Source organism: Cucurbita pepo, chromosome 18 (genome assembly GCF_057944985.1).
Source record: "Cucurbita pepo subsp. pepo isolate OVF chromosome 18, ASM5794498v1, whole genome shotgun sequence".
In the NCBI taxonomy this organism is placed as follows: Eukaryota; Viridiplantae; Streptophyta; class Magnoliopsida; order Cucurbitales; family Cucurbitaceae; genus Cucurbita; species Cucurbita pepo.
In genome coordinates, this window is record NC_141815.1 from 7,631,598 (window position 1) to 7,646,136 (window position 14,539).

At 36.4% G+C, this 14,539-nt stretch overlaps 1 protein-coding gene across 1 annotated transcript; it reads right to left on the reverse strand.

Moving 5' to 3' along the window:
• Positions 1-868: 868 nt before the first annotated feature.
• Positions 869-5,037, reverse strand: LOC111780364 (zinc finger CCCH domain-containing protein 55). The gene is made up of 7 exons (XM_023660740.2): positions 3,778-5,037; positions 3,476-3,655; positions 2,117-2,296; positions 1,929-2,029; positions 1,584-1,814; positions 1,354-1,504; positions 869-1,243 (listed from the first exon to the last, which is right to left on the reverse strand). Exons 1-7 carry the CDS (start codon positions 4,764-4,766, stop codon positions 1,066-1,068), a joined length of 2,010 nt encoding a protein of 669 aa, XP_023516508.1. The 5' UTR covers positions 4,767-5,037; the 3' UTR covers positions 869-1,065.
• Positions 5,038-14,539: the final 9,502 nt, after the last annotated feature.

Consider the following 14,539-nt stretch of genomic DNA (forward strand, 5'->3'; position numbering starts at 1 on the left):
CATCACAAACAAGAACAACAACAACATATGTAATATAATAATAATGTACAGAGAAAAGGGAAGGGAGTGTTGGATTGATACCATTTATACCATGTCAGTGCCCCCATGTGATACCCCTTCCTTGGTCCTTCCACCATGTGTGGGCCTAAACACAAACAGTGTGAGACAAAACAGTCCTCTAAAGCTATAAACTTTCACAAACCAAATCAAAATCCATTTTTGTCCTTGTTTTGTCAATTAGCAAAGAGAAAAGAAAAGAATAGTATCATCAAATTATTATGTTCTTGAGGAGAAAAGGAAAAGGAAAAGGTGTAACCAACCCCTACTTTGTTTGGTCCCAATCAGTTCTGTGATCATTTCATCAGTTAGCTACACTAAACTACTGGCTGCTATGTACAAATGTGGCTCTTGTGAGCTTCACAGAAACTTCAAATTCTACCTAACTATGAACGCGAAGAACGAACATAAGAACTTATGTGTAGACGAACGATGTAAAAAGGGAGTTAACCCGACCGGAGTTCTTTAGTCAGCATGGTCCAGCACACACCCAAATAAGGCACAAAATAAACACAGAAGAAACCTAACTCTCATGAACCAAATCATCTGTCCTAAATGTATGAATTTATACGTATTTGCTGTTAGGAGTGTGTATTGATGAAGATGATACTTGTGGAGATCGTCTCTATGGTCGTAATAGTAGATCTACTCCTCAAAGTAGGTATACTTTCTCTATACATCTCGGGATAATTCTTCTGCCTGCTATATGCTTCTCTAATTTTTCTGCATATATGAAACACGAGCGATATTAGCAGTTTCATTCGCTCGAAAAATAGCAAAAGGTTGATGAGTAAGAGATGAGTGATCTTACCCTAACATTGTTGATATCTGCTGGCCATGCTCATGTAGTTATTGCCTATATTTCAAAAGATTCACACAAGGAATAGAAACCTAAGGAAAGTAATGTATCTTACTTTGAATTACAGACTTCATAAATTAGCATGACGGGAAAGTGAACAACCACAAGAGGACGACAGGTTGCCATTCGACCGTGGAGTAAAAACGTTATTAAGGTGAAGTTATGTCACCAGCAGGACCAGAAGGCAGTGACGAATTGCTCTGGGACGATGACGGTAAGGTATTGGGACCGCATCCATCCGCTTTAAGAGACGAAAAATCAGAATGTTGACCCAAGGTAGATTTTTTAGGAGAAGCGAATGGACTATCAGGAAGGACCTGCTCAACACTGACCTCGTGCACGAAGTAAATTAAATAGAAGAAAATGGTTAATACGTTGTACCATTGAAATAATTCGACCATCATCAGGATGTTTTAATCAGAAGCTAAATTTTAGACCTTTTGTGAGTTTCGAGTAGTTCGGAGTTGTAGCCATCTTCGGTCGCTTTGCCCCGGCTGTTGCTTTGGATAAAACAAGAACTCTCGTCCAGTTGAAAGGTTTGCTGCGTGCTTATTGCGTTGTTGGTAGCTACTTGGTTATTCTCATGACCTGAAAAAGCTTTCACCGTTAGCTAACTGAATAAGTCTGGTAATCGAAACGAGAGAAGTTCGAGGAAGAATCAGCGAACCTTCAGAAGCTTCTTGATTTATAAACATTTGATTATGAGATTCAGTGGATAATGGAGAACAAATAGATAAATTGTGTGGGTGATGGTGGTGTAGCTGATCGTTCTTCAAGTCCGGAAGTTGGAGATTCAATAGTCGTCTTCCCTGAAGTTCGAGTGCTTGCTGCAATTCAACTTGTTCTTCTAGTTTCCTACGCAACATCATCCCTTGCGTATTATACATCATTCGTGCTCCTGTAAATTGAACGGAACGGGAAAAATGAGAGGCATATTCATTCGATTCCCCAGCTTTTCGAGAACCAAATGGCTGTAAGATTTGAGGCAGGAGCATGCCTACTTATTTCATACCGAGATTTAGGTCATACGGATCCCGGGTGTCCAGTCCAGAGGGGCTCAAACAAGGAGTAAAGTCACCCCTGTCGAGCTGCTGTTGTTGATGCTGCTGCCTCCTACATTACATCCGTATTATAAACGTCAATTCTATAAAGGTAGAGAGGGAACAGTACCGAACGCAAAAGAGTTTATGATAAACGTACTTTTCTGGAACTTTTCCCTTCTCCTTGTACGGTTTCACGAGCACTCGTGATTCGCATATGAAATGTGGATTTCCCTTTGCTAATATTTGTTTCACGGTTTCTGGATAGACAAATGTAACAAACCCGAACATCCTCTTCTGTTGGTATGGAATCCTAACATCTTGCACGGGCCCAAATTTGCTGCAAACGGATACCAGTTCATCAAGATTAAAATCAACGAAAAAACGGTCAAGCAATAAAAGAACTTCATGAAAATACAAATACTGAGAAATTGATAAAAACCAATACAGCGTTTATCACGACTAATGAGAACCGTTCCAGCGCATCTAAAGTGACAGCAAAAGCAGATTCTTTGTCTCAGAAACATGCTCTTAAGCATATCACTGAGTAAAACAATGTGAAATAAGATTATTTCTAATATGCCATAAGGCTTAAAAGTATACGTTCGAATGAAGACCGCAACTAAGCAAGTATTCACACACGACACATAGGTGCGTAAACAAGCATATGCATATGTAGTGCATTTTATCGATATCAACGAGCGTTGGTGTTGCATAGTGTTCATGCTTCTTCAAAATATACTCGAGTATTTAGCTTTTCTTTTCTTTGCTTTCTCTTTTGTTAGGAAACAACACAATATGGAGAACAACACAATAGAGACACTGAAAGCACGATATAAAGTAACTGGAAAAGGGAAGCAAGTAAAATCGTTGAGGTAGTATAGGCAAAGAAACGTTCACGGGAAGATAGAAAGATATCAAAAACATCTTCCAAAAACACATGCAACAAGATGGATAAACACACAACGTCGCCTATATACAAAACTACATCCAATTGAATGTCGTTGAAAGAAAGAAATCTCGTCAAGGTCATAAAACAAAATAACATCGTAAGAGACTTCTTCATTCTACTAGATTTTCTAGTACTAAAAGTCTATAATCCTCCGAATCGATGTTCAAGCCTAGGTGGACAAACAAGTATCAATCGAATATCAAACCATCTAACGATGTTTACATGAAAAAAGTAGCCCTCATCCTTAGAGTTCACGGGCACAATTGTACAACCTTAGAACAGATTTTGTTCAAGTAATGTCGTAAAAGTAGCTCTCATCCTCAAACCGAAGTTGTAATAGAACAAAGCACGTTTGAACAGATGGTTCGTGGGTCTGGTAAACGCAAAATTAAGCGAGAGATGGTTATTTGTTAAGGATCAGTACAAAGGGAAAGCATTCGTGCTCGAACTTAAGCTTATTTCACTATGCATTTAAAAACATCAATGGCCAGCTTCCTTAAAATCCTGAAAATGACATGAATGGTTCATAAACACACAGAAAAAAGACCAGCACACCTCATTGGTTACCTGAAATACTCCGAAACATCTTCATCCTTGAAGGTGCTATCAGCTGGGAATGTCAAATAAATCTGTCTCGAGGCCGAGTTTCGCTTCTCGGCAGCCAAAGCCAAGAAATCATTCCTTTCACTCCTTGACATTCCAAACTTTTGAAACTCATCTCCCATCATAAGCGCAGCTGCTGTAGCTCTATATAATCCATTCCAAATAAAGAAGAAAGATTGCATTACAGATCATTATAGGCATCATATACTATATATAGAAGAATGACAAGTCAAAGCACTAAAGTTGGTTAGCTATCTCCATCATACCTATGAGTATCATTTTGTTGTTGAAGTAGAAAATTGATATACTTATTATACTGTGAAGGTGATACTCCCGCCATCAACTCAGACGCCGTGGCCAACCTCTGCTGTTGCTGAGCAGCAGCAGCCTTATATCTCATCAACTCCTCACGCTGCTCAAACAAGCTTTCTAGTTTGCTAGGAGAACCAACAATGGCGGCAGAAGGATCAACCGAATCAGAGAAATCGCCATGCAAGAACTTGCAATTGCTACCATTTTTACAAAAGCCTCTAGCAAAGTAAAGACAAGGCTTATACCCAACTCCAAATCCACCATCTTCAGAGCCAAAACAAACATCACTAGCAGAATAGCTTCTTCTATGAAAAGGGGTCTCAGCATTGTCCATAGATTGCGTCCAATTCTGCAAACCACGCCCTAATTCCATCCTTGGATCCACCAAATCCTCACCTCTTGAAGAAGAAGACTCGTTAAGAAACGAAAGGTAATCGTTCACTTGAGGCTCTTCAATGACATCAGAATCCACAAACCCATTTTTGTGCTGCAAAAATGGAGGCATTGGAAAAGGGGCAGCTCGAATGCTGTCATAAGAGAGAAGAGGGCTGGAGTTTGGGCTAATGGCATTGTTAGTGATGCCTGAAAGTGACCAAGAACCCGTTGAAGAAGGAGAAGAAGGGTTTTTACTAAAGTCAAAGCCATTATTAGGGATTCTAGGCGAAGATTGAGAGAAAGGGTTACTGTTTGAAGGTCGTGCAATAGGATTAAGCGGCGAAGGCGAAGAGGGTGTTGAAGAAGAAGAGTTGAAAGTAAACCCTAAATGAGCTTTGGCCTTCAAAATCAGTGAATGCAAAAGGGTATCAGGCCCAAAAGCCAAACGTATCAACTCCTTATCTCCAAGGTCTTGAATGAGTAGAAACCCCATGATTTTGGAAGCATTCTCAGGCTCCAAGTTCTTGATCTTCGCATAAACCAGAGTAGTAGCTTCATAAGCATCCATATTTCTTCCTCTTCTTCACTTTCTCCTCTGTTTTTCAATCAAACCCACCAAGAAAACACTCCCCAAAACAAAACCCAGAAAGCAAAAGCCTTAAATCCTCACTGGGTCTCGAGAAAATCCCTCCTTTTCCCGAGAAACAAACACAATGGGGTAAGAAATGAGTAGGGTTTTCAAGTGTTTAGCGAAGTGGGTTTGGTTAGTAGAGGCAGCAGGTGACAACTTCTATCTCTTTCAATTTCTAGGGGGGGGGGGGAGAGAGAGAGAGAGAAATGGCGAAGAAGTAGATCTGTAATCTACTGCTTCATAGTTAAAACAGTAATTGTCAAACAGTATAAATTTTGTGATACGTGTGTATTATATGCACTCTGCGTGTGCAAAAAATACAACTTTTATCATATCAAACAGATTCCAGTGAAGAACATAGGCCCCAATGCTTTCTTTTTCTCCCCTTTTTTCTTTTTCTTCTTCTTCTTTCTAACATAAAATGATACCCCAAAAATAAAATTTAGAATTAAAACCCTAATTCCAAAATTGGGTCCCATATTTTCTCTTCATTTTGTTCTTGGGTTTGAGTTTTCTTAATTCATATTATTAATTAACGAATCTAGATTTAATGTTATTGATTTATTGACTATCGGGTCAATGAATTAAATATATCGATATAAGAAAGTTACGAGACTTTGTTCTTTAATGAAAATTGAAATTATGAGTCTGTGTCTTACGTTCATATTGTTTTTTATGACACGTGCACTAGAATATTTATAGTTATTGTTCTATAGGGTTGGTTCAAATTTTGTTTATAAGACATTGCACCAGGTCTAAGATTTAAGTAACGAAACGAAAGGTAATAGTCGTGTATTGACTAAGAGAAGGGACGAATGAATGAACGACGCTACACGACAATGCACCGAATTGATAGTGATACATAACTATGCAAGTAAGGTCTTAGGTTCATATTCTTCCTCTTTAACATTTCAGTATCTATGTCTACTACTAGTAGATATCGTCGGTTTTGACCTATTACGTATCGTCGTCAGCCTCACGATTTTAAAATGAGTCTATTAGAGAGAGGTTTTCATCTCCTTATTAGGAATATTTTGTTCACTTCTTCGACCGATATGGGATCTCACAATCCACTCCTTTGGGGGCCAATGTCCTCGCTAGCACACCACTCGGTGTCTATCTCTGATACCATTTGTAATGCCTCAAGCCCACCGCTAACAGATATTGTCCATTTTGACCTGTTACGTATCGTCGTCAGCCTCACAGTTTTTAAACGAGTATGTTAGGGAGAGGTTTATGTCTCTTTATTAGGAATATTTTGTTCCCTTCTCCAACCTACGTGGGATCTCATAATTCACCCCTTTGGGGGTCCAGCCGTCCTCGTTGGCACACAGCCCAATGTCTGGTTCTGATACCATTTGTTATAACTCAAGTCCACTACTAACAGATATTGTTCGCTTCATTATATATCCTCGTCAGTCTCATGATTTTAAAATGCATCTACTCGGAAGAGATTTCCACACCCTTCTAAAAAAAATATTTCATTATTCTCTCCAACCTGAGATCTCGGATCTTTAAAAATATTGTTAAATAAATACAATTTAAGAGAAATGTTCAAATTATTTATTATAATTATATATTTAAATTGAAATATTATAATAATAAAGTCTCAACTAATTTGGTGAATCAAGGCATAGTCCTATCTATCCAAATTTAGGTTCAAAAGTATTAAAATGAAGAATCAAAATCAGCTTTTGGTAGTTGGGATTTCCCCAACTTTACTTAATTACTCATTTAATTATTAATTGTTCTTGTTCATTCTTAATTAATTGCATTAAATGTGTTCTAAACCCAACAAAAAATGTGTTTTTTTGTCCAAACATTTGTATTTTATAACATATCATTTCCTTAATTTAATACCATAATATAGTTTACTCCCGACTAATTGTGTCGCCCCTATGCCCAGGATTCAGATGATCCCGACATTCTCGAGTAACATGGTATAATGTTCCACATTGGTTGGGGAGGAGAACAAAACAACCTTTATAAGGGTGTGGAAACCTTCCCTAGTAGACGCGTTTTAAAGCCTTAAGGGGAAGCCCGAAAGGGAAGGCCCAAAGAGGATAATATCTGCCACCAGTGGATCTGGAATGTTACAAATGGTACTAGAGCCAGACACTGGACGATGTGTCAGTCTTCTCGCTATTCCCTGAAGGAGGGTTGACACAAGGCGGTGTACCAGTAAAGATGATGGGCCCTGAAGGGGGTGGATTTGGTGGCGGTCCCACATCGATTGGAGAAAGGAATGAATGCCAGCGAGAAAGTTGGGCCTCGAAGGGGGTGGATTGTGATGTCCCACATTGGTTGAGGAGGAGAACAAAACAACATTTATAAGGGTGTGGAAAGTGGAAACATTCCCCTAACAGATGCGTTTTAAAGCCTTGAGGGGAAGCCCGAAAGGGAAAACCCAAAGAGGACAATATATGAGCTAACATGGTCACGTTACTTACTTCTCGCTTCTAAGGGTGTGATACCCCTATGCCCAGGATTTGGATGATCTCGACATTCTCGGTCATGTTACTTACTTCCCCCTTCTAAGGGTGTGATGCTCTTATGTCCAGGATTCGAATGATCTCGACATTCTCGAGCAACATGGTCATGTTACTTCTCGCTTCTAAGAGTGTTGTGGTATTTTATCCTCACTCACATGCTTTCTAGACAAATTTTCAATAAGTAATAGTTTTCAATTCTTTTAAGCATTTCGTAGTCATCCTATCCTCGAAATCACTATCATTCGAATATGGTCTTGATTCATTTGTGTACTCCTCTTTTACTCGACGTCACACTAATTATATTAATACCTGAATTTAAAATATTTTTTAAATCCCCAAAATCTCTATAAAATATTTTTAAAATAAAAAATTGGTGATGAATTTAATAATTATATTAATAGGTGAATTTAAAGGTGCAATCATTTTGGTTACCCATATTTTCCTTATGGCTCCAAAATGTTAGGCTCTATCAACCAACATTGGCTTCCATCACATCAAAATTTAAGTAACAATTCCTCACAACTTTCTCACTCTCATTATTATACCATAGAAATTGTGCCCAAATAGGATTTCATTGCAAATTTACTCGACAACTAGTTATAGGCTATCGAGATTCGTTTCCTTTCCTATCACCGACTTTTTTATTTTTATGTTCATGGAAGTGACTAATCGAGCAACGACCATTGGAACGATAATTCAATGTTCATAACTTTCTATTTCTACTCATCGTTTCTTTTTTACGTTCAACGATTGTGGAAGTGAGTGATCGAACCATCGATCATTGAGACAGAAACTCAACGTTATTAACTTTCTATTTCTACCCATTGCCCTAATTTTTTTTTTAATTCAATAATTGTGAGAGTGGGACGTCCACCATCAACTTTTAAAGTGATATCTTAATGTTTATCGACTTAGTATTCATTGTCTCATTGGCTGTTTTTTATCCGGTTACTTTGAGATCATATATAGTATTTGTAATGTACAATGTGCTGTGTTTGTTAGTAGATATTATCCGCTTTAGTCCATTACGTATCGCTGTCAGTTTCACGGTTTTAAAACTCGTTTGTTAGGGAGAGGTTTCTACACTCGGAAAAGGAATATTTCGTTGCTCTCTCCAATCGATGTGAGATCTCACAATCAACCCCTTTGGGAGCCAACGTCCTCTCAGACACACCGTCCAGTATCTGGATCTAATACCATTTGTAACAGTCCAAGCTCACTGCCATCGTCCTATTTGACACATTGCCCAGTGTCTGAATCTGATACTATTTGTAACAGTCCAAGGCAACTTTTTAGCTCGTTATATATCACAGTCAGCCTCACGATTTTACACTTCCAGTCAACTGTTGTGCTTCAACGCATTTCGGGAAGAACCAATTAAATTTGGATTCGAGTATCATTTGACTCCTGACCCCAACTCATTTGATGATTCTTGGGTCATACCCCAACCACATCCACTTAAAAAGATTTTTCACCCATTTCCATATTTATTATTCTTAATTATTAAAAGAATAATATATATATATATATATATCACGGTCATGCTCGTCCAAGGCGTGTTGCTCATGGCCGCATGCCTATGACAAGCCCAACCCTTTATGTCTTTTCATATTCTAGTGTTTTACTTTTGTATTTTTAGGGAGTATGATGTTTCAGAAATATCATGTCTAGACGTGTCAGACATGAAATGCCTCAGAATATACTATAGGGGGATACAACTAGTTGTCAACTTCTCTATCCCCAAGGTTATATACTGTGAGTCGTTGTTATTTCTCTCTTACTTGCTCATATAACGTCTCTTTCAAAAATCTCTCTGCCCTCGTTTTCTAAAACCTTCTCTTAAAATCGAGGTCAGAGGCTCGAGCATACGTCACTGGCCGTAGGCGACGTAAGAACGAATTGGCTCTGATACCACTTGTCACAATGACACTTTTAATGGCAGCGGATTTGCGATTGTGCGGCACTCACTTTCCAACGACAAGTGAGTATATATATATTATTATTACGAGGGTTAAAAGTTGGGTTAAAAAGCAATCGCAGTAATTTGTAAATAATAACAAAGTAGGGAGAAGGAATGTTAAAAAAGAAGATCCAAATTCTAAACAATCCCTAAGAATCAGTAAAAAGAAAATTCTTTTTAACTTTTTTTTTTAATTCTTTTTTTATTCTTTTAATTTTTTTTCCCCCAAATTCTCTCTCTGCGGTGCGTAATCTTTCAGATTCCATACCATTTTAAAGCATCAAAATTTACATCATTCTGACTGTCACTTTGATCTTGCTGACGTGTCTCTAATCTACACCCTTGGATGCGTTGTCTGACTTCTCTCTCTCTCTGACGTGTACTTAATCCCTGCCCTTCACTTCGTTGACTTTTATCTCAATCTTTTATTTCCTTTTTTGGAAAGAAAATGATGTTAATATTATTATCTTGTTCAAGTGAGAGAGGCAGCCAGGTATTGATTAACTCACTAGTTGAGTTAAGAGTCTTTTTTAACCCTAAGGTAAAAAAAGCTTGAGCTTTTATTATTTAGTTCGAGCTCGAGTCAACGCAACTTTTGTATATAAAAAATAACGTAAAATTGAAAGTAAAAACGAGACAAAGATTTGGCATCGAGTTAAGTAATTTGCGTATCCATTTCGTTAGATTCGAGTTTCAGTTTGACTAATCCAGTAGAAAAAAATGTATAAACAAGACGATTGACGCGGGATGGAACTATAGAGTATCATGAATCTCACAAAACATGAATTCCGATGAAAATTCATGACGTTAATTATGGTATCAATATATATACGTAGTAATGGCGCAATATAAAAAACCTAAGGGTTAGGACGTTACATAGTTGTTTCTACTATTTATATTGTTTTTAAATTAATTGTGACACCCGAGTAAAGGAATTGTACATGAATGAACCGAGACTACATCCGAATGAAAACGATCATGTTGATAGGACGGCTAAAAGAAACGTAAAGAAAATTAAAGTTACTACCTATACTAACAAGATAAACATTCCTTTTCGATGGCTTAATCAAACATGTTTTGCTTAGAGCAATTCTATGCTAGGTGACCTCTCGAGAATCTTTTCGGATACATATGAGCGAGGACAAAAGATGTTGAAAGAACTTGTATTAGTCTATGAGGATAGTCTTCACTCTTAGAAACGAAGATCATGTCGCAATGGATGAAGGTCATCAGATACCGAATATGGATTCTAAATCTTTGATCTGAATCCTGGACATGGGACGTTACGGTAATACAGTTGATCGAGAATATAATAATAAATAAAAGATCGAGTTTTTATATAATAATTATACCACATGGGAAAGTGTTTGGATGTTTATCCTTTTGTAGTTGCTTAAAGAACAATTATTCATTAGAAAACGTGGACTTCTCTTTATAGGGTTTATAAAAGTCAACGGACTTCATTTTTTGTTACATAGAATCCCTTAAATTTGGTAGGATCTTTGACTTTGATATTTTCGTATTAATTTCATCATTAGATCAGTTACGATCGGTTTAATATAAAAAATTGGTCAACCATAAGTATTCGTGAATCAATCGACCAAGTAATTGAACAGACGAAATATAGAATTTATTTTATTAGAATGAAGAATCGTTCTTTGAATTTATTGCATTAACAGACGTCTTGATGACGTATTAGAAGTTTGACTAAAAGATGCATTCATGGATATAGTCGAGATGAAACATAATGATTGGATCAAAGATACGGATGACGTTAACAAAATGATGGTTGCATTATGACGTCATTTGTTTATTGAACTTAGGAAATACGAATTTTATTAATTTTCTCAACTGGTACGGTCTCTAGATTTGCAAACGACTCAAGAAATTATTTAAGGAGATAAACTAAAAATTATATAGGGGTGCTCATATGATTCGAGAATTTGACCAACCTGGATAACTTAATCAAAATCATAAAAGTTGGATTGGGTTAGATTTTTTTTTGGAAACTCAAAAAATTAAGATCAGTCCCGTGGGTTGACATTTTTTTTTGTTGGATCAGCTCGACCAACCCAAAAATAGAGTTACAACTCAATTCTACTAAACCCTAAACCCTAAACCAACGTCAGTGATATGGTGTGACTTCTGAATGCTTGACTAGATTCTAGTTATTGATGCAGCCCAACGTTCTTTAATTTGACTTTTGAATTTGACTTTTGTACGGTGAATAATTAGAATTCTTTTAATAATCAAAAGAAAAAGAACAACATGACAAACTAACCCAACCCAAACTGAAAATAAAAGGGTTGAATTGTGTTGGGTTGTGAACTTTATTGGGGTTGCTCGGGTTAGTCCAAAAGATCTTTTCAACCCAACTCATTCTAAAAGACGACATTATACACCTGTTCTAAAGGATCAAATCTTCCAAACCCGACCCAAGAATATTTAAAAGACGAGAAAGAAGGGCATGTTGAATGGCAATAAGGGTGAGTGAGTTAAAGAGAGGTTGAAGGTGCATTTACAGCCATGGCTTCTACAATATGTGTAGCCCACGAATTGACCTATAATATCATCTGTACTTATTTCATCTCCCCCTCTATTAGGGGACCCCTTCCCTACGATGGGCTTCTTTCTATACTTAATGCTTCCAATAGGGTAGTTTCATATTTGGTTCATTATTTTATTTTGTGACGTTTACTATAGATGTTATGCACGTGCCTCATCTATGATATGCTATGATTGATTGCACTTTGTTCAAATGTGTTGGGAAATTGTGAAGTCCTATATCGATTGAAGAGAAAAACGAGTGTCAGTGAGGACAATGGGCCCTGAAAGAGAGTGGATTGTGAAATCCCACATCTATCTCGGAAAGAAGAACAAAGTGTTTTTTATAAGGGTGTGAAAACCTGTAGCAAACCGTTGTAAAAACCTTGAGAGGAAGATCGAAAAGGAAAACCCAAAGAGGATAATTGCAACGACCCAGATTCACCGCTAGCAAATATTGTCCTCTTTGGGCTTTCCCTTTCGGGCTTCCCCTCAAGGCTTTAAAACGCGTCTGCTAGGGGAAGGTTTCCACACCCTTATAAAGGGTGGTTTGTTCTCCTCCCCAACCAATGTGAGACATCACAATAATATCGGCTAGCGGTGAATTTAAACTGTTACAAAAATTGTTATGCGACCTATGATTAGCACGATTGATTCCATGTGATAAATTGATTTATTTGGTAATCCCACCTTGTGTGATAAGGTGATTAGTCACCACAGTCACCGAAAAGTATCGTATGGGATGATCAGGGAGTCTCTATGCACCAGTTAGAGACGAGCTAGACGACCCTAATCTAAGGTAGTCATAAAATCGACAAGAGACTTCTATACTCAGTACTTTCAACCCTCCTTTTTTTTCAAAAATATTTTTTAAAATAAAGGTAAGGGCGTGACACGGGAATGACGAAAGGGCTACCAAGTTTTTGTATTTTTTGGTAATTTCTTCCATTTATTTATTTTGTAAGTTTTCAATCTATAACAAAATTGATGATGTTTTTTTGTCATTACTAAATAAATTTAGAGATTTTGTTTTTTTTCACTTATTTATTTATTTTTTGTCATGTTTTTGTCATTATTTTATTTTTATTAAGTCATTTATTCAATTTTAACTAATTAAATTTTTTAATTTATTTAGTAAACAAATCTTAATAATTATCCTCTTAATTGTAAGTATTTTATATAATTGTTATAATTTATTAATAAAATAATAATGTGTTTAAATTTTAATTTAATTTTCATTCATCAATAAATATATCATAAATAGTATACAATTTTTTATTTTGTTTAGCCATTAATATTAATAATTTATTCGTTCACGTTTAAAACTTTAAGAAGTAAGTATCATATTATATTTTCGGTCTGTTTATGCTATGTCTTGTAATTTGTCGGTCAAAAATTAAAAATATATGTGACGAAAAACGACCAAACAAATTAGATAAAAAATTCAAACGTGTTCTACCAATTATGGGATCGTTATATCACGATCGATTTATTTCGACCATCTGATCGGAATCGTAAAAGTTGGACTGAATTAGATTTTTTTTTTTTAATTTTCGTTGGTTTAATTTTTGAAAACCGAAAATTCGACTCAATTTGTGAGTTGACATTTTTTTGGTCGGGTCAACCGACTACTCTGAAAATAGGGTTATAACTCAATTCAATCTTACTTTTAAAAAGATTTAACGTTTGTTACTGATATTAGTGATATATGGTAACTTGTAAATGTTTGATATTTGAATTTTATAAAGTTTTAGTTATTAATGTAACATGTACGGTGAATAAATATGATTTTTTTAATAATTTTTTGAAAACAACTCGACCACCCAACTCAATTCGAAAATAGGCCACTAATTCAACCAAATTGAAATTACGCAGTCGCCGGAAATAACGCGAGGATCATGGAAACACGCTCCATGACCCTCTCCAAACGCTCATCCTTCAGCAAGCCTTCAACCAATGCCCATAGTAGCCTCAACAAAGAGAAAACAAAGGAAAATCGAGAGAGAGAGAGTTATCGAGAACGCTGATGAGGTTTGAAAACGAAACTCACAACTATACCTGAAGTCCTACACTTCAACAAACCCTTAAACCTCATTTGTAAGGAAAGGAAACACGAAATGACGAGAGAAAAGTATGGAATACGAACGGTTTTGTCTTGTCGAACATAAACGCCGGCGAAATAGAGACTTTCGATCTAGCAAACGAAAGACGAGCAAACACGCAGAAGATTAACACGAATATTGTTCTGGGAAGATGAGAGCGAGCTCAACGAGTTTAGTATGGTTTCATAATGTGTAATAACAGCGTCAACAAGGATGAGTTTAAGAAAAACGATAACGTTGGAAAATCTCACGTTTTTGCAAATCGATAAGGTATTACAACACCATGGAAGAGAGGACTAACGAGCCAAGAAACACCTTGATGCACACGATTGGATTTAATATGTTAATATTATTCAATTATGTTCACATTCAATAATATAGTTTAAATTAAATTAAATATTATTTTGGTATTCACATGGCTTGTACTTTATTTGAAATTCAACTAGCCTTTTATTATTGCTACATTTAAATGCCAACTTGATAATTAATTATTACCTAGTTCATTAGATAAATAATTTAATTATTATTTTAAAATAAATAAAAGTAAGTGTATTTTATGGTCGTGCTCGCGGGATGAAGAGCAAGCTCTCGTTGTTGTGAATTGACAAATTT